General features: G+C 49.1%; 2 protein-coding genes across 2 annotated transcripts in view; both read left to right on the top strand.

Annotated features, from left to right (window-relative positions):
• The first annotated feature begins 643 nt into the window (after positions 1-643).
• On the top strand, positions 644-11,923 carry S1PR2 (sphingosine-1-phosphate receptor 2). Its single transcript, XM_037505750.2, has 2 exons — positions 644-774; positions 5,661-11,923. Exon 2 carries the CDS (start codon positions 5,703-5,705, stop codon positions 6,759-6,761), a length of 1,059 nt encoding a protein of 352 aa, XP_037361647.1. The 5' UTR covers positions 644-774; positions 5,661-5,702; the 3' UTR covers positions 6,762-11,923.
• Positions 11,924-16,918: 4,995 nt separating this feature from the next.
• DNMT1 (DNA methyltransferase 1) overlaps positions 16,919-17,520 on the top strand; it is a 53,084-nt gene continuing 52,482 nt past the window's right edge. Inside the window, exon 1 of the mRNA XM_054693264.1 lies at positions 16,919-16,998. Coding sequence (XP_054549239.1) covers positions 16,967-16,998 — 32 coding nt within the window. The 5' untranslated portion in view covers positions 16,919-16,966. The remainder of the gene's footprint in view (positions 16,999-17,520) is intronic.

Raw genomic sequence — 17,520 nt, 5'->3', positions numbered from 1 at the left:
ATAAAGATGGGGCCTCAATTTGGAAGGCAGAGAGCAACCTGGGCTCCTGGTTGACCCCAATGAGGGTGGGACTACGATAGACACCGGCAGGGTTGGTTGTTGGGTGCTTCCAGTCTGCCAATGGAGAGAAGTCCACGCAGCAATTCTGCATTCTCATCAAGGCAAAAAACAACCTCCCCCAATTTTTTTTGGCATAGGGGGTGGCACAGAGTAGAAAATTGATTATTTGTTGGATGGACACACACACACTTAATGTCTATTTGCTGGGTTGACACATAGTGGTACTTCATGGCTCCTCTTTTAGTAAATAAAGGGGATCCCGCCTTCTCCACTTCCAGGGTCCCAAGGATGGGCCAAGAGAATATCTGGAATTGAAGACAAGTTGTTTCAGGTTGAGGCCACCTGGTCAGGAGCGACGTAATGTGACGGCATTGCGTGACATCATGCGCGCTGGTTCTCACGGGTGGGGGCTGGGAGGGGCTGGGCAGGAGGTGGGGGTGCGGACAAAGGGACCCTGCGCACCTCCCTCAACAGCCCCCGCGCGCCTCGGCCGGCCACATCTGGAATTCATTCCTGCCGCCGCCGGAAAGGGGAGGAGAGGAGGGCGGGGCCAGTGGGGGGCCGAGGCGGTGCCTCTATCGCCTCCCATCCGTTCGGGTCCCCAGCCCCCGGGACGCAGCGGAGCCGGGCGGGCAGCCCCAGCCGCGGCTGTCCCGGGGACTTAGACGCCAAAACCCCTCCGGCCAGGGCAAGGATCCGGGCCGGCCCAGCCAGGTGAGCGTGCGTGGCGAGGGGGAGGCAGAAAGGGCAGGAGCTTGTCCCTTGAGGTCGCAGGATCCGTGCTGTGGGGCCCGGCTGGGGGTCGGTGTCACACTGGGGCGCGCACGCGCCGCCGGTGCTCTTGCTTCACGGAGGGAGTGGTCACCCTGCACCCTGGGCACGACTCGAGGCGGTCCCCACTGCCTTGGCCTTTAGCCCCTAGACTGCTCTCAGCGTCTTCCCCACCCCCAGGAAGTTGGTGCCGAGAAGGCGGAATCCAAGTGCTTTCTGTCGGAGACTGAGACTGGGAGGCAGAACGGCTTGCTCGGGACCAGGGGTTTGGGGAGTGTGTGTACAGGGGGGTAAGGCGCCCCTCCTGACTGACTCTAGCCTAGTGGGAGCAAAAGCTGTTGAGCGCCATCGAATCCCCGAGCCAAGGGGCGGGACCCTGGGTTGGACTGTAGCCCACTGCCTGCACGTCTGACCCTGCCTCAGTTTCCCCGGGTAGTTAATATCTTCCAGTTCCTCTCCCCGGGAGCGTGGCTATGTTCTGGGCGAAAAGGGAACGTGACTGCGTCGTTCCTGTGCCTCTTCCCTCTTGGGGCCCGGGGATGGAAGCCGGGGGCTACAGACCCCCCTGTAGTCCCCGGCCCTGGAGGGCATCGGGACCTCGCCCCCTCCTCCGGCACGAGTTGACTCACCGGGGATTTCCACCCCTTCCCCGACTCTGCCCTAGTCAGATGCTCTAGGCGAGCGCGTTGAGCCCTTGATCCCCCGCGTGGCTTGACGCGGGTGTGGTATTCGTGGTGCGGCGGCTGCTGCTGAGACGCCTCCTTGCTCAGTCTTCCTGGAGTATAGAGGCAGGGTCCCAGGCTGGAGTGAGAGAAGTCCCCGCCTCCACATTGCAGATGTGGGGGTCTCACGCGCGTGGCTGGCGTGGGAGAGAGGAGGCGAGGCTGCAGCGGGAGTTAGTGTGGATACCGCGCATTCCAGGGCCAGATAAGGAGGCCGGGAGTGCTGTCCAAGGGCGGGGGCGGTGCTGTCGCTGTCTCAAGTCTCCAGGAAGACAAGCTGGGTTTCTCACAAGGGGGAGGACTGCCAACTGAGCAGAGGTGTCTCCAGCCTCCTTTGCTGTTGTTTGGGTTGAATTTAAGAGCTTCCACCCTTAGGGGCCCACTGGATCTTCTTTTGATCCAAATTCATTCATCCATCCATTCATCCCACGCCACATGTCTTTCTGAGCACCTTCAGTAAGCCAGGCATCATTCCAGCAAATGAAAACGCACTACATTGTTGACCTCCGATGAAGTCACATTTACTGAGGAAACCAGACAGAAAACAAGAAATACAATCATAATTTCCATAATTGGCAAGTGCTGTGAGGATCATAAAGTGAGATGCTGTGATAGAGAGGGCTTGGGGAATGTGGCTACTATAGTCTGGTGGTCAGGAGTCTCCTTTGAGAAAGTGATCTTTAAACTGAAACCTGAAAGGTGAGTAGACAGTCGTTCAAGCATAGGGGGAAGGAAATACCAGGTGGAGGAACAGTCGGGGCAATGATTCTGAGGTAGGCATGGGGGTGTCATACAGGAAAGCAGTGTGATTGGAGTGGACGGCATGGTAAGAGGAGGCTCACTTCCTGAGCCCCCTCCCCCAAAGCAAGGCTAGGTGGGCAGGGCCAGGCCATTTTCAACAGTGGCCAGCTGTGGGAGAATTTGGAGCTGAGAAATGACAAAATAAAAAGCTCTCTTTGGTGGGGCTCCCTGGTGGTGCAGCGGTTGAGCGCTGGGTTGAGAAGCTGCCTGCAGCCTCTACAGTGCCGGTTCGATCCCCGGCTGCTGGGTGAGGGTCCCACATGGCGCGCAGACCTCTCCTGCCACCTGCTGCTCCCCTCAGCAGTGTACTTCATCAGTCTGCCTGCTCTGCTCCCCGCTCTGACTCTGGTGAATTCTCTCACCCTCCCTTGCTTCTGACTGTACCCAGTGCTTGTATAAATAAATAAATCTTTTTTAAAAAAAGCTCCCTTTGGCTTTGTAGAGGTGGCAGTATAGGGGAAACCTGATGGCTGGGACTGGGGGAAGGATTCATCTAAGGCACAGAACTTTGGGGAAGGGCATCTTCCTTTCTCCTAATCTCTCACTCAGCAGTCTTGTTATGTCTTTCCTTTCCCTCCAAACCCTGTCACTAGTACCACTTGGTCCATTTCAGGCTGTTCTGAGCCTTGTGTCCTCCTGAATCTCTGGGAAAAGGTCAGGACAGCCTTCACAAGGGTGAATAGGAGACAGGGTCTGTGTTTAGCCAGGAGCCTGATACAGGGAGGACTATATCTCTCTAGAGGGTGACTCTTTTGCCAGTTCAACCTCTGGGCCCTTTTCCTCTTTCAGCAAAGGATAGAGGGCTTTAAGCTCCTGATTTATCAAAGTTCTAGTGGGGGGCCTCAGTTTCCCTCTTCTCTTCCTTCTGAGGATGTCTTGACAACCTGCTGGGTTTGCAGAAAGTGAGGAGGATTGAGTCCAGTCTTCTCACCTCACATCCCTTTAAGAAGACAGATGTTTTGGTCACTCCCTGAGGTGCAAGGGCTGAACTCACTTCTTATTTCTCTAGGAAGCTGCCATATATCTTTCTTTTGGCCACCTGACTGGAGAGAGATGGTTACCTCACATGATGGGAGGTGGGGACAGAGCTTACCACGAGACACACCCAGGGTTTCTTGTCCACTGGCAAGTGTGCTTCCCAGACCTGCGACGGGTCCTCGATTCTCAATTATGAATCCCAGAAAGGGCTTAGTAGACCAGGACGGCCCGTGTGTGTGTGTGGGGGGGGGGGCGCATCTGGTCGGGGTGACCCAGCGGTCAGGCCACGGTTCAGACTCTCCAAGGAGACAACCACACAGCCTTAACCGCTATGTGCTGCAGCTGCCTGAAAGGACCAGAGCAAAAGCGCGAGTTGTAGAGCGCCCCCAACTGGGCCAATCAAATGCCAAGGAGTGAAAGCCCACACCAATAGACAAATCGCTCAGTGCCCTGGTATTATAAATGAGCCAATTGCGGTTCTCCTGGCCAGACAGCCAGTGTGTTAAGGCCCAGCGAGCGAGGCATGGGCCAAGCCCCACTCCCCGACCCAGCAGAGGGCATCGGGTGCCCGGGGCCCTGTCCGGCTGGGGAACAAGGGGCCTCTGTGTGGTGATCTGGGCGGGGCAACAGTCCCCGCAGACGTTCACAAGCTCTTCTCTGTTCCCAAACTAGGACGGATGTCCCTTCGCCCAGGGGGACCAGCTGCTTCTGTCAGGCTGAGTACCACGGTGCCCCTCTGTGGGGGCGTCCAGGAACTGAGATGACTGGGTAACCCTGGAAGCCCCCCATTATTCCCAGGTTTACTAGGAACCGGCCTAACCAGCCTTTTCTGAAAATGTGTTCCTGGCATGCATGTGGTTCTTGCCAGGCCTGTTTCTAGGGCCCTGGACCGGCCACTTCCTGAGCCCCCTCCCCCATTTAGCTATCGGCTGGACAACCCTCATGAAAGGCAGACACACTGCACCAGTTCCTTACGACCCACCCCCACACTCCCAAGCTGGGGGGAGGCCATAATGTAGGCCTCTGATCCTCTGCCCACGCATCTCTTCCCACCCCCTCCCCCCACGGCTCAGTTTTCCTTGAGAAGGGGGGTGACTCAGGCTTTCATGGAAACAAATACCATCTCCCCTCCCTGCATCTCCCCATGCTGCTGGGCTGCACGCCCCCTCACCACTCACATGACTTCAGCGCAGCTGCGTGGTCCTCCCAGCCAGGACCTCCCAGACTGTCTCCTATGGCTCCCCCACCCCATCACCCCCTCCTAGCCTTCCCACACAGGATGTGACTGGAGAGGCGAGTGAAGACTCCACCCTATTTGTTCCAGGGGCCTCACATCTGGATTTCATCCTGCCTGGGAAGAGGGGTGCCAGCGCCCTGCCCACCCCCATGGGACCCTCTGTCCCCGGGTAGGGCTAGATTGTGCTGACCAGAACAGACTGTTGGGGATCTTGCCTGGTAGACTCAGTCAACATCCCCTCCCAAGGAAATTGGGTGGAGGGCACCTAGTTCAGAGCTGTGTGTGCGCGAGTCAGGAAGAGGGTAGCAAAAAATATTAGTTAATATTTATTTAATGCTTGTGCTTAGCGTGCCTCATGCAACAGGATTTCCCCATCACTCCTGTGGAATGGACTTTCTTCTCTCCATTGCACACATGAGGACATTGAGTTGAGAAGCTGTGTTTTGTGACTTGCTCAAGGTCCAAGCATGTCAGAGGTGGAGTGGGGTTGAAAGCTGGATTGCCTCCAAAGTCTGTGTCCTTAAAGATGATATGACCTCTGGGATGCTTGAACCTCAGGGCCGCCCTAATGTCTCCCCAAGACCTTATCTTGGGAGCACCCATGGCCTCAAGGCTTAGACCCAGCCTGAAATCCGGGGAAGTGGGTGGTAATGAGTAGGGGATGGTGCTATCATTGGCTAGCATCTTGCTGACCCAGGTTGACAGGCTGAATGAAGCTGGAGGCTCCAGTGTATTCGAGAAAAGAGGCAAGTCCTCCAGGCCCTGCTCAAGACTTGCTCTCCGGGGTAGGCAAAGCTTCCAGAAGTCTGCTTTTGTGTCCCGATTGCCTTGCAGGGTAGCTTCTGTTCCTTTGAAAGACAGCATAGCCTAGGGGTTAGAGAGCCTGTGGAGCTGGTCTCTTTGGCTCTGCCTCTGATAACTTTAGATTTTGGGAAAGTGAATTGACCTCTCTGGGATTCCCACTTGTAAAGCAGAGGTGATGATAAGTTTGACTTAATGAGTGACAGAGCTGGGACTCTAGCCAATCACGGCCATCCAAAGCCAAAGCTCAGGCAGCAGGCCCACCATTGACCTGTCTTTTCTCTCTGCAGCTCTGACAGCCTCATGGCCCCAGCTAGCCATTGAGCCCCATCATGGGCAGCCTGTACTCGGAATATCTAAGCCCCAGCAAGGTTCAGGAACACTATAATTACACCAAGGAGACAACGGACACTCAGGAGACACTCTCCCGCAAGGTCGCCTCGATTCTCATCATCATCCTTTGCTGTGCCATCGTGGTGGAAAACCTGCTGGTGTTGATTGCAGTCTGGCGTAACAGCAAGTTCCACTCGGCCATGTACCTGTTCCTGGGCAACCTGGCAGCCTCAGACCTGCTGGCTGGTGTGGCCTTCATAGCCAACACCTTACTCTCAGGCCATGTCACATTGGGGCTGACACCTGTGCAGTGGTTTGCCCGTGAGGGCTCCGCCTTCATCACCCTCTCCGCCTCTGTGTTCAGCCTCCTGGCCATTGCCATCGAGCGGCATGTAGCCATTGCCAAGGTCAAGCTCTACGGCAGCGACAAGAGCTGCCGCATGCTGCTGCTCATTGCAGCCTCCTGGCTCATCTCCCTGGTTCTCGGTGGCCTGCCCATCCTTGGCTGGAACTGCCTGGACCACCTTGAGGCCTGCTCAACTGTTCTGCCACTCTATGCCAAGCACTATGTGCTATGTGTGGTGACCATCTTCTCTGTCATCTTATTGGCCATTGTAGCTCTGTATGTCCGCATCTACTGTGTGGTCCGCTCAAGCCATGCTGATGTGGCTGGCCCGCAGACGCTGGCCTTGCTCAAGACAGTCACCATTGTGCTGGGCGTCTTCATCATCTGCTGGCTGCCTGCCTTTAGCATCCTCCTCCTGGACTATGCCTGTCCTGTCCGGTCCTGCCCTGTCCTCTACAAGGCCCATTACTTCTTCGCCTTTGCCACCCTCAACTCGTTACTCAACCCTGTTATCTATACGTGTCGCAGCCGGGACCTGCGGCGGGAAGTTTTGCGTCCACTGAAGTGCTGGCCTCGGGCGGCAGGGGTACAACGACGGCGGGATGGGACCCCAGGCCACCACCTCCTGCCCCTCCGCAGCTCCAGCTCACTGGAGAGGGGCACGCACATGCCCACATTGCCCACATTTCTGGAGAGCAACACGATGGTCTGACCAGCAAGCGTGCTTATAACCAGAACACAGCAGAGGGGTCTGTGGAGAAGTGCTCTGGCCTCAAAGAGAGACAAGGGGGAGCCAGGCATGAAGCCCCCCCACAGAACTGGGTGATAATGGACACTGGCTGGGACACTGAGTAGTAGGATAGCAGAGCTGCAGCAGGGTCCTTGAGTGACCATTGTGCCCCTTCAAAACTGAACCATGGGGAGAGCAGGGTGACAGTGGAACAACACTCAAGGGGAACTCAAGGATGGAGCAACTGATGACCCGGTACAAAGGATTTCAGCCTTTCAACAACTGTGTGACCCTGTGCCCACACCAGGCTCCCCTCTCTGAATTGACCCACCTGCCCCTTCGCCATGTTCAGTCAACCTCACCCCACTTCTCTGGAACCATATCCCAAGGGACTGGAGGCTTCTTTCCTGGGCCCAAATCCACAACTTCCCCAAATTTCATCAGCTGCCACTTAGGTTAGGTTTCATCTTCCTTTTCCTCTCATTCTACCGCATGCCAGGAAACCACAGGGTGGCAGTGGGGGGTGGGGGTGAGGCTAATCCCCTAATCCCGGCTGTCAGACCTCATTGGCCAATTGCACTATTTGTGCCACAGAGGCTGGAAAAACTGGTCTGGGGTTGGGGGGTGTGGTGAAGAGGGCTTGGGCCTCCCAGGGGAGCAGGGTGGAACTTGAGAAAATTTGGGGGAGCTGTTCAGAGCCCCCACCCCCAAAAACAACCACCCCCCAAACTCCCTCTTCCAGCCCCAGTGAACATAGTACCAGATCTCTGAAGGCGGGGCAGCCTTCAGCCCACAGTGCTTCCTTTCAAGTTGTACTGAAGTTGGAGGACAGGGGTGAGGGTGCCAGGGACAGTTGTAGAGTGCTTTCTCCTAACCTGCCCCAGAAGGACTTTGCTATAGTCTGTGGCAAGAGATACTGAGGTACGAAAAATCTATTTATATGTGTCTGTTAGTGTGTATTTGTGCGCGTGTGCGTGTGTGCGTGTGCATGTGTAATGTCTGTGATCCCTTCTCCCCATGTTTCCCCCACAATGGACGAATGCTGTCTGTCTCCTCAGCCAAAGAGGGGTCCAGCCCTGCACTGACCCCTTTTAATTGCTGGCCTATCTCCTCATTGATGAGCTGAGTGCAGCCCACCTTGGGGAAGGAAATTTCACAACTCAAAATGATTTTCCTGTGAACACAAAGGCTGGAGCACCTTTAGGACAGGTGCCACTTGAGTGTTGTCTCCTTCATAGAGGTCCCCAGATGTCCCCCATGCCTGAGACCCAGGTTCAGGCCAATAAACGGTTCTATTTCTCTTTTTGGTGCTTGTTGTCTTTTTCGGCTTAAGGTGGTAGTTCCACCATGAACTCCCTGTGGCTCAGTGGAAGATGGTCAGAGGAGGGTATCTGCTGTCTAAGTAATTTTTTGCCAACCTTTCCATTCCCTCCCGTGGCCCTGCCAGGATTGCTATGGCTTCTAAATGCTGACCTTTCCCCAAGGGCAGCTGTCTGGCCCCTCCCTGTACTTAATTAGGCCCTGGGACCTTGCTTCCCTTCAAAGAGAGAGCCTGGCAGGAAGTGGGCCCTTTAGCCATTCCAACTACATATCCCACCCGGGAGCTGGGTAGATGGACTTGTGGGCACAAGCCCAGCCCAGATAGTCCTCCAAAGGAATGGTTGACCTTCATCAGGCACTTCCAGGCATGAATCTTTAGGAGGTGGGCTTAGAAAAGTTAAGTTCAGGGTCACACAGCCATTTGGGACAGTGTTTGTATGGAGTTGAACCCAGACAAGTGGGCTAACTCTAGATCCACTTAACTACGCTACGGCCGGAGAAAGGCTCCTCAACCCTCTACTGTGGAAAGAGGGAGTATGGGCAGCCAGGCCCTGCCAGCCCCACCCAGAACCAGTAGAAGTCCATATGGCCTACAGCTGGGTCTCTTGCGCAGTTCTTGGGTAAGTCTCCTTCTTTGTCCAGAGGCACAGGGGCAGTTCCTTTGAAGATAGATCTGGAGCTTTGATGGGGACTGTTGGCCCCCCCAAGCTGAAGCCCCACCCAGCAACACCAGGACAAACACTCTAAGAGGTGTGAGGGGAAGAACAGCCATAGGCTAAGAGCCTGCGCTCCACTGGAATTCCCCTCCAAGGATTCAGAGACAACCTCTGTTTGGAGACCTGAGCCCAGGCTGGGATTGGGGGAGGAGGAGGTACAGGCCAGGCCAGGTCAGAGTCAGTGAATTTCCCCCAAATACCCATGTGCTTCCTCCATGCCTGCCTTTAGGCTTCTGCTTCAGTGCCGCCTCCGGAGATAAGCCAGGCCTGACCACTTCTTCCCTCTCTATCTAGCCCTCACCTGATTTTCACCTGGCAGTATATTATATATTCATTTATCTGTCTCCCCGCCCCCATTAATACCTGACCACCTTGAACACTGGAACACATCTGTCTTACTCACCATTTTGTTTGTAGCATCTCAAACAGTTCTTGATACATCCCCATTGCAGGACCTCTGTGCTCTTCCCGCAGACATCCTTGTGACACCCTTCTACCCTTCAGGTCTGTATTCAAATACCACACTATGGTGATGTTCTTTGGGCATCTGTGCACATATGACTTATCCTATCCTCTTCCCCTTTCTGGTCTCTAATGTGCATGCTCAGAACAGTAGCTAATAGGTGCACAATAAATGTCAAATGACTGCAAGTAAGCAAGAGCAAATGATGGTCATTTCAGTGAGTACTAAGTGCTGTGAAGAAAATAAAGTAAGGGAAGTAATAGTTTTGGGGTATGGATGATGGTGAGACCAGGGAAAATCTCCAGATTTTCATACCCCACATTCTTTTTTTTTTTTTTTTTAAGATTTATTTACTTATTTTTGCATAGAAGAACTGGGGTGAAGGCCAGAGGGGCAGTGGGTAAGAGGATTCACTAGAGTCAGAGTATGGAGCAGAATAGACAGATTTACTGAAATACACAGCTAAGGGGAGCAGCAGCTGAGACAGGAGAGGTCTGCTGCACCCATACCCCACATTCATTAACAGCCCTTTGGAGATATGACAAACAATAATAACTATATGGTGTCTAAAATGTGCCTGACATGGTTAAAAGCTTTATACCATTGAACTCATAGACTTCTCATACAAACTCTATAGAGCAGGTTTTCTGACAGATAAAGAAGCTGAGGCACGGAGAGGTCAAGTAACTGACCCAAGGTTACATAACAAGTGAGTGGAAGGCAGGGATTTGAACCCAGGCAGTACTTGGTTGAAGTCACATATGATCATATGATCTTCCATTGCATCCTGGTCTACTGATCGCTTTCAAATCTTGGAGCCTAGAACAGAATAGACCACCCTAAGGAACAAAAGATGACGTTTTCCTTTTGCCCTAACAAGGCTACTGGATCGAGGGAGCACCTCCTGCAGATTCTTCCACTCATGGGTTCTGATTGAATAGGTGTGGAGTGACCCCAGCAATGCACAGTTTTCACCAACCACCACCAATGATTGGAACATGCATAATCTTTGAATCATATTCTGAGACACATTCTAGACTCCATAATGGAGAGCAGCACTGCCCAATAGAACTTTCTACAATCATGGGAATATGCCACATCTGTATTGCCCACTGTGCCTATTTAGCCCTTGAAATGTGGTTAGTGTGATGCAGGAATTGAATTTTAACTAAGTATAAAGAGCTTCAGGTGGCCACTGGCTAGTGTCCTGCCAGCACAACCCTGGAATCCATGCCTGGTATGTACAGCCTCTGAGCAGCTCAACTCATGGCTTTATGCCATCATTTCAACAAAAATTTCCAAGTCTTACCACTATTATTATAAATGACATTGTACCATCCACATAGCACTTAATGGTTTTTGCAATTAAAAAATACTATTATTAAGATTAGACTCAGCCACAAATGGCAGAAAATACAAAATATTAATAATTTAAGTCAGAGAAATTAATTTATCATATAAAAGGGCTCCAGAGGAAACGGATCCAGAATAAGGCTAGCTGCCCACTTTCCAACTGTTTATCTGCCTACCTACCTATCTATCCATTCACCCATCCATCTACCTACCTAGTTTACTGTGTTTCTAAGAACTAAGCATTCTCTTATATAACCATTCTCATAAAATTATCAAAATAAGGAATTCTACAAACCTTGATTAGATTTCACCATGTGCTTCAACTTGGGTCGTCTGATATTTCCTCATGGTCAGAGTCCAGCTCCGCATTCGCAGAAGCACCACAGAAGCAATGTCATTTTCAGCGTCCCTTAGAGACAACGAACCCCTCAGTGGCAATGTTGATTTTGCTCGTTGGTATCTGCCTGGTGTCTCCACGTCAAAGTTATTGTTTTCACTTTGCAATTATTAAGTGTCTTGTGGTTTGGCCCCTTGAGAAACTGTAAATATCCTGTTACTCATCAAACTTTCACTCCTTTAGCATCCTTTCTTGTCTGAATCAATTATTACTCACTGGATATTTTTAAGAAAAGCAGAGGATATCACATCACTTAGTTGGTAAATATGCTACTTTTTATAACAACATTAAAAAAAAACTTAATCACAATACCATTTTGATCGTACATCAGTAGTACCAACAGTGTGAAAATTTCCCCATCTCAGTTTTCATTTTAATATTTTATTTATGCAAATCAGAATCCAAACAAGATCCTCACATGGCATTTAGTTAATAAACCCCCAAAGTAATGTTTAACAAGTTTTCCTTTTCAACAATAGATTTAAATAGGTTAAACCTTTTTAATCTCGTTTAGAAGGTTTAGCAAGGTTTTCTCCCCTTCTAGTAAATCATTTGTTGAAGAAACCACTTCTTTAAGAGCTTCTTAAAGCTTAACATTGGCTAAAGATATCTCCTTATGTCATTAAAATATTCCTCTGGGCCTCCCTGGTTGCACAGGGAGTTAAGACACAATCTATGACGCTATCCACAGCCACTACAGCATGAGTTCGATCTCTGGCCGGGGAGCTGATCCATATGGCGCAGCAGACCTTTCCGGACTCGCCCGTTGCTCCCCTAAGCAGTGTATTTCAGTCCATCTGCCTGTTCTGTTCCCCACTCTGTCTCTGGTGAATCCTCTCACCTTTGGCCTGTACCCCAGCTCTTGTATCCATAAATAAATCTTTAATAAAAAATGTTCCCCTGTCCTCAGTTTCAAAATTATTATTTTTGGTTTCAATTCTTTATAGGTGGTGCTGGAAACTTCCACCAAGAGAACATGCTGTCTGGCTGTGTCTCTCTTATTGCTAAGACCCATCAGGGGGTTCAGGTACCATCAGTCTGATCCCATCTCTTGTAGATTCCCCAACTGACTGTCCCCCAATGGTTTGATCATCTGTGGACAGTTGTTATCTGGATCCATTGTTTGATTAACAGTCTCCAAAAGTTTTCTTTCTATTTTTTAAAAAAGATTTATCTATTTATGCATACCAGAGCTGGGGTGTAGGCCAGAGGTGCGAGGAGAAGGGTGGGTGAGAGGATTCACCAGAGACTGTGGGGAGCAGAACACACAGATCTAACTGAAATACACTGCTGAGGGGAACTGTGGGTGAGACAGGAGAGGTCAGCTGCACCATATGGGTCAGCTCCCTGGTTTGGGATCAAACTTTTGCTGCAATGGATGCTGATAGCTTCATAGTGCTAAGACTTAATCTCTTGTGCCACCAGGGAGGCCCCTCCAAAGATTTTCTAATCCATCTCCCCATCATTCATCTACTAAGCAAACCCACTTCCCCAAAGTTCAGACATCCAATATCTATCAGTTTTCCCTGAATGCCTTGTCCAGAAACAGTTAAATTTATCAAAAAAGGGGAAGTGAAATTGAGTAGATGTTATTTTTAGTGGCAATTTGTGGTGTGTTTAAGAACACATACCCTGGGGCCTCCCTGGTGGCCCAGGGGTTAGGGCTCACACTATCACCGTTTTGGCCTGAGTTCGATTTCCTGACCAGGTTGTTAACCCGCATGTGGTGCAGCAAACCTCTCCAGTCTTGCCCACTGCTCCCCTCAGCAGTGTATTTCAGTAGATCCACCTGTTCTGCTCCCTACTCTGTCTCTGATGAATCCTCTTACCCCCTGAATCTCTGGCCTACAACCTAGTTCTTCCATACAAAAAATAAGTATTAAAAAAAAATGAAAACAGGGGCCTCCCCTGGGGGCGCAGTGGTTGAGTGCTGGGCTGCAAAGCTGCCTGCAGCCTCTGCAATGCCGGTTCGATCCCCAGCCACTGGCGAGGGTTCCACATGGCGCGCAGACCTCTCCTGCTGTGCCCGCTGCTCCCCTCAGCAGTGTGTTTCGTCAGTCTGCCTGTTCTGTTCCCTGCTCTAGCTCTGGTGAAGTCTCTCACACTCCTGCACTTCTGACTGTACCCAGTGCTTGTATAAATAAATCTTTAAAAAAAAAAAAAAAGAACACATACTCTAAAGTTAAAAAAAAAAACAAAAACAGATTTAGGTCTCAAATTCAACATCTCTAACCCAAGTTGATTTTTGACACTTTACCAGGCAAGTCTCAATTGGTTTCATCATCTGTAAAATGCGTATGTTTATAATCTCAACCCCAAATGTGAACAGGGACTACCCTTTGGGAAAACAGCTGGAAGTTTTTTACAAAGGCAGACATAAACTTACCATACAACCCAAGCAGTCTGACTCCAAGTATGTACCCAAGAAAGGTGAGAAGACAGCTCCACGTGAAGTCTTGACTGCAAACACTCATAGAAGGCTTTTTCATAATAGCTCCAAGAGGTAAATAACAGAAATGGGCATCAATTTGTGAATGGATAAATAAAATGTGACATCCATACAATGGAAGATGATTGCCTCAGCAATAACAAGGTACAAAATACCCCATATGCACACTAACATGAAAGAAACGGAAAAGAATTCTGTTAAGTGAAGGAAGTCAGTCATGAAAGGTAACGTTATATGGTTCCATTAAATGAAATTCCCATAAAAGACAAATCTATGGAGACAGAATCTAGATTAGTGGTTGCCTGGGATGGGAGCTATGGATGGGAATTAAAAGGAAGTAGGCATGAATGCTTTTATTGGTGTGATTGAAATATTCTAAAACTGGATTGTGGTGATAGTTGCCTAATTTGGTAGATTTAGTAAAAGCCATTAATTTCCACGTTTAAGATGAGAATATTTTCTGGTAACTACATTTTATTTCTTAAACTCGTTGCAAAAAATTCCAACCATTCAAAATATAGATTGAGCACTCTTATTCCTGCCATCAGAAATCTTACATTCTAGTTGGGGAGACAGTCTATAAAAAATATGTAATACAATGTTAAAAAGTGGTAAGTGAGTAAGTACTATTGAAGGAAGAAAGAGAATAAAGTATGATTGGGGAGGGCTTCTCAGAGGAGGTACTATTTGAGTTGAGACCTTAATATTGTGCGGGGGAATCAGGAAGAAGAGATTACTAGGCAACAGTAATACTAGAAGCAAAGTTAGGGAGGCAAAAATCAGTTTACTAACACCTAGTAGTTAGTTAAAGGAGCAAGGCATTGTTTTTTTGTTTTTAATTTCTCTGTCCTGGGCCTCCCTGCTGGCACAGGGGTTAAAGACAGCACTATCAAACTATCACCAGCTACTGCAGCACGAGTTTGATCCCCATTTGGTCAGATGGTGCAGCAGACCTCTCTTGCCTGACCCGCTGCTCCCCTCAGCAGTGTATTTCAGTAGATCCACCTATACTGCTCCCCACTCTCACTGGTGAATCCTCTCACCCCCCTACACCCCTGACTTACACCCCAGTTCTGTGTGTATAAATAAATCTTTAAAAAAAATTTTTCTCTGTCCTTATTATACTTTTCCACTAATCTGGAAGTCTCCGAATGGTTTCTTCTATAAAATGGGAGCACTTTAAATTCCCCGCTAACTCAGAGTATGAAGAGGGGTTTTCATCAACCCACTCTATCCTTTCCTTAACTTAGGAAACATAACAAACATGTCATGGCAAATGTAGTTCCTGTTCCTGGAAGCCCCTCACCCGACCCTGGAGTCCTCCTTGTAGTTGAACTTCCCCACTGTTTTCTCCATGCTAGCCCAAGGCCTCTCCTGAAACCATGCTCTTTCTGGGCTCTCTGGCATTCTCTCATGGTCTCGTTCTCTTTCTTCTGCTGGTTCCATTCCTCTCTCGCTTGTTCCTCCTGGTCTGTTCCCTCATATTCCATTCCTTGATGTTACCCTTATAAGCCCCATCTCAGCCCAGGTGAACCCACCTATATTGGCCCACACTCTAGACCAGGTGCCCGCCATCAGGCATGCATGCAGGACCACAGGGATCCATCATCAATCCTAATGGATGGGGGGCAGAAAAGCCTGACAATCATTTACCTTATACTTGGTCAGGCCAAGAAGCTTCTTAACTTGATCCCCACTTTGTATTTGTTGAAGCTGGAGGGACTGGAGCTGTGCTGTACATCATGCCTCTGGCTTTGTTCAATCCAGATGTCAGTTGGGACAGAAAGAATAACCCAGATCCTAGAACAAACTAGGTCCCAATGATGATCTAGACAAGAATGGACAGTTACGGGCTATTCATTCAGCCCAGGATTGGAATGAAGAGAACATGGAACAGTCTACATATAAATGGCATATAGCTAGTGAAAAACAAAACGTTGCAAGCCAAAGAAAGAAAAAGAAAAAAACACCTTTGTGCACTGCTGGTGGGAATGTAAATTGGTACAGCCATTATGGAAAACATTATAGAGTTTCCTCAAAAGATTAAAAATAGAAACTACCATATGATCCAGTAATTCCATAGTGGTCTTCAGTCAAAGAAAAGGAATTAAGCATATTGAAAAGATGTCTACACTCCATGTTCATTGCAGCATTAGTAACAGTAGCCAAGACGTGGAAGCAGCCTAATTGCCCATCAACAGATGAATGGATAGAGAAAATGTCCCCCCCCAAATATTATTTAACTACAAAGAAGGATATCCAGCCATTTACAATATGGATGGGTATGGAGGACATCGTGCTAGGTGAAATAAGTCAGACACAGATAGACAAATATTGTATCATCTCACTTACATGTGGAGTCTAAAATCAAACTATTATGAACAGAGTAGAATGGTGATTAGCAGGGCCTGGGAGTTGGGGGGAATGGGGAGATACTGGTCAAAGGGTCAGTTATAAAAATGAATAAACTCTGAGCATGGTGATGACAGTAAATAACACTGTATTATACACTTAGGTCTGACTTCAGAACCAGTGTGTCAGCTGCCACACAAGCTACTATATACTCGGAATTTGCTAAAACAGTAGTGTTCTCACTACATGCAAAAAAAAAAAAAAAAACAAACTGTAAGTAAGCAAAATGATGGGTGTGTTAATTAGCTTGATTGTGGTGATCATTTCACAATGTATATGAATTTCAACTCATGTTGTATACTTTAAATATATGCATTTTTATTTGTCGATTCTACCTCAACAAAGTTGGGGGGGTTACTTCTTAAACTTTCACAAGTGGGGAACTTGTGGAAAAAAATAGTTTCCTGGACCCTATTAGTGCTCAGAAAAGTTGATCCCAGAGCCCAAGACTCTGCACTTTCACTATCCGCTGCTCCTGAGGTTAACCTTCAAGTCTTACGGTTTTCAAAATGCAGGGTTTGTGCTGATTTTCATCTGTAAGGTATTGACCAGAGGAAATACAGCTGGGGTGAGGCCATTGTTTTGTCATTTCCTGGTGTCTAAATAAGTGGTTCTCATCCACAGTGGTTCTGCACTCCTAGGAGACATTAGGCAATGTCTGCAGACATTTTGGGTTGTCTCATCTGGAAGGTTGGGGTGCAACTGGCCCCGAGGGTAGAGGTCAGGCCCCAAATGTCAGTATTGCCAAGTAGAGGAATGGATGGGGAGTGTAAGCCCTTTCAGCTACTCTCACTGGGTTACCTGGTTCAGGACCCCTAGAACACAACTGGGAAAATGAGGAAACCTTTGAAGATAGTCCCCAGCACCCTGATTGGAGACTCTGTGTGCATCTCTTTGCCAGGTAGTTTTAATAACTTGGTGATGGCCTTTGGACAGGTGGTTGTGGTTAGCTAGCGGTCATTTCCTGGAAGGAGGCGCTTCATGTGAAGTCTCTCTGATTTAATGGTCAAGGGAAGACCCAATTCTCATCCCTGCTCAGTGTGGTAAGGAAGACTTTTCTTTGCAGTCCAGGAGTGGATGCTGTGTATTTTCACTCTGTGCCCCAAGAGGTGGGTAATTACCTGAGTTCTGACCACTGCTTTCTCTAGGGCCTGGTGGCTATTGTGCTATAGTGCTCAGTGGCCCCAGGGCCCAGTCAGGCTGAAGAGGGCCAAGGGCAAGGTTGGAGGGGTCTCCGAAGGAAGGAAACCCAAACTTGAAGTGAATAAGAGAAGTGGGGAGATGTACTTTGGTGAATTCTGTAATGGAATCCTGCAGTATGTACTTGTCTGTGTCTGCCTTCTTTTCCTGAAGGTGTTTCTGAGATTCATGCAGGTTTTATAAGGAGTTATAGAGTGCTCAGTTGTCAATGCTGAAGAGCAGGGTTCTGCAAACCACAGTCCCTGAGCCAAATCCATTCCACAGCCTGTTTTTGTCCAGGTTGTAGGTAATGAATTGTTTTCACATTTTAGTGGTTGGGAAAAAGTCAAAAGAAGGGTGTTTTGTGATATGTGAAAAAAAGTAGGAAACTAAAATTTCATTTCACATAAAGTTTTATTGGCACGTAGCTATGCCCATCCATTTACATGATT

Source organism: Talpa occidentalis, unplaced genomic scaffold, assembly GCF_014898055.3.
Source record: "Talpa occidentalis isolate TD23 unplaced genomic scaffold, MPIMG_talOcc4v2.1 talOcc4.12, whole genome shotgun sequence".
In the NCBI taxonomy this organism is placed as follows: Eukaryota; Metazoa; Chordata; class Mammalia; order Eulipotyphla; family Talpidae; genus Talpa; species Talpa occidentalis.
Note: the sequence above shows the minus strand (reverse complement) of the source record. Positions and strands in the feature narration are given on the sequence as shown.

Excerpts from the sequence above, each read along its gene's own strand:
- S1PR2 (XM_037505750.2), top strand. The coding sequence starts at position 5,703 with ATGGGCAGCCTGTACTCGGAATATCTAAGCCCCAGCAAGGTTCAGGAA.